Below are 2,176 nucleotides of genomic sequence, written 5' to 3' on the forward strand. Positions count from 1 at the left end.
AAATGACGTCATAAAAAGTGTCATTTCAAATTTTCATCCTTATCTTATTTACACCAAAATAGTCAATTTCAAGTCAAAATAACATAGTATTACGTGATTGACATAATCCTACAAGAATGCAAAATGTATGAAAGTTGTTATTTGTTGGTTCTTGATTTGAATAAAAAATTATGAAGTTACTAAAAAGAATTTAATATTAATACTAATCTCTAAACAACCCTTCTGAACCAACACTAGGGGCCATAACTGCCAAAATTCAAAGGTTTCTCCACCCTCACTATATATATAATCTATCCCTACTTTGCATTTCACCAACTTTGCATTTCTCTTTCATCTGAATCAATTTCTTCCTCTCTTTTTTTCGTTGAAAATGACAAACAACACTAGCGGCAGTGGCGATCAGGGCGTCTCCGAAAGCCCTCAATCTCCTCCCATCTCTCCTCTTTCTCCTCCTCCTTCTCCTTCCCAAAGTCCCGTTACTCCTGTTAGCGGGCCTCCAGCAAGCCCCACCACCGCTAACACTGGAACTGCCGCCAGTTCCAGTGTCATTGTTGCTGGTCCCACCATCGCTAGCACTGGGACTGCCACCAGTTCCGGTGTCAGCGTTGGTGGTCCCACCATCGCTAGCCCTGGGATTACCAGTGCTAGTGCTGGTGGTAGCGGCAGCCACTCCATCGTTCCTCCAAGGAAGCGAGAACACATGTTGGCTGCTGGCGAAGGATCATCAGGAGAAGGAGGAGGGGAGGAACCCCGTAACGTGAGGCCGAATGTGCCTCCACCTGATGCCGTACCGGTAGAGCAAAGACGCTGTTCTGTGTGTGAAAAGGAGTTCGGTTCGGTGAAAGCGTTGTTTGGACACATGAATTCACATCCGAATCGAGGGTGGAAAGGGGCGTACCCTCCTCCTACGTTTAACAGGGAGGAGGAATTTGCTGATCTTGATCTTCACGTGCCAATAGAACCAAACGTGGAAGTTGCAGACGAACCTGAAAGGCCCAACGAAGTACTACCCGATCTAAATGCACCCGGACCTGCTCCGGAACCTGGAGAAGAACAGTATAAATTGCCGGACCTGAATCTGCCTCCACCAGCAGAGGAGTAAAAGAGTAGTACTAAATGTTTATCATCATGTTATGTCGATTTTGTGGCTGTGTGGGGGCAATGAACCGGTTTTTTTTTGTGTCTTTTATTTATAATAATTCCTGTTTTCACTCAGGATCAGAAAACTTGGATTAGTTTTGATCTGATCAAATATATGATGTTTTGCAATGTTAAATTATATTCGGACTTTGTTTGAATGGTGTATTTTTGTCTGCTTACTTTTAATCTGTATGTGTATGACTTCGTTTTTATTAGGCTACAAATCCATGCATGCAAGATGTAAATGTGTGGGAGTGTGAGTTCAAATGTAAATATAGTACACTGTGCTTTCCAGTGGATAGCGACAGCAAATCGGAATTAAATTATAGTAGTCGCAGGATGTTTTTTTCCCCACGAAAGTCGCTTTTGATGTTTGATTTGATTGTATATACTATCTTTATCAACATTTTATAATTTCTAAGCTTGATAAATTCATGAGACATAAGCAAGTCTTGTCTTTGAATTCAATTAAATACATTCAAATCGGAAGAGTTTAAGGTTGTTGAACTGCTGAAGTGCTGATTAATGAATACAGTTTTCTTGTATAACTCATACTCCCTCCATTTCAATTTATGTGAACTTATTTGACTAGGCACGACATTTAAGAAAGAGTGAAGACTTTTAAAGCTAGTGGTTCAAAATAAGTCTTGAATATTTGTGTGACTGTAAATCACTTCATAAAGTGAATTTGTTTCCAAATTAGGAAAGAGTTCATTCATTTCGGCACGGAATAAAAAGAAAATAGATTCACATAAATTGAAACAGATGGAGTATTTGTTAAGGAAAAAAAATATTAAAATGTGTCGGATGTGGGGGTGTTGACCCTAATTCCTGATTTTTTAAAAATTTTTATTACCAAATTATTGCCAATAAGACCAGGATTGACAGTCTCTAGTACTAGTACTGATTTTGTTTTCTAGAAATTTATTTTATGCAAAAATGTAAAGTTATCTATATCTTATTTGAATGAATTCAGATAACTACACAAGAGGTAAAAAACCTTGATTAATTATAGTAGATGTCTAGATTTTATTTG

At 38.6% G+C, this 2,176-nt stretch overlaps 1 protein-coding gene across 1 annotated transcript; it reads left to right on the forward strand.

Annotated features, from left to right (window-relative positions):
• The first annotated feature begins 370 nt into the window (after positions 1 to 370).
• Positions 371 to 1,165, forward strand: LOC132044616 (leucine-rich repeat extensin-like protein 5). Its single transcript, XM_059435110.1, has one exon. The coding sequence runs from the start codon at positions 371 to 373 to the stop codon at positions 1,100 to 1,102; it is 732 nt and encodes a 243-aa protein (XP_059291093.1). The 3' UTR covers positions 1,103 to 1,165.
• The last annotated feature ends 1,011 nt before the right edge of the window (positions 1,166 to 2,176 follow it).

Source organism: Lycium ferocissimum, unplaced genomic scaffold (genome assembly GCF_029784015.1).
Source record: "Lycium ferocissimum isolate CSIRO_LF1 unplaced genomic scaffold, AGI_CSIRO_Lferr_CH_V1 ctg5025, whole genome shotgun sequence".
NCBI classification, from domain to species: domain Eukaryota; kingdom Viridiplantae; phylum Streptophyta; class Magnoliopsida; order Solanales; family Solanaceae; genus Lycium; species Lycium ferocissimum.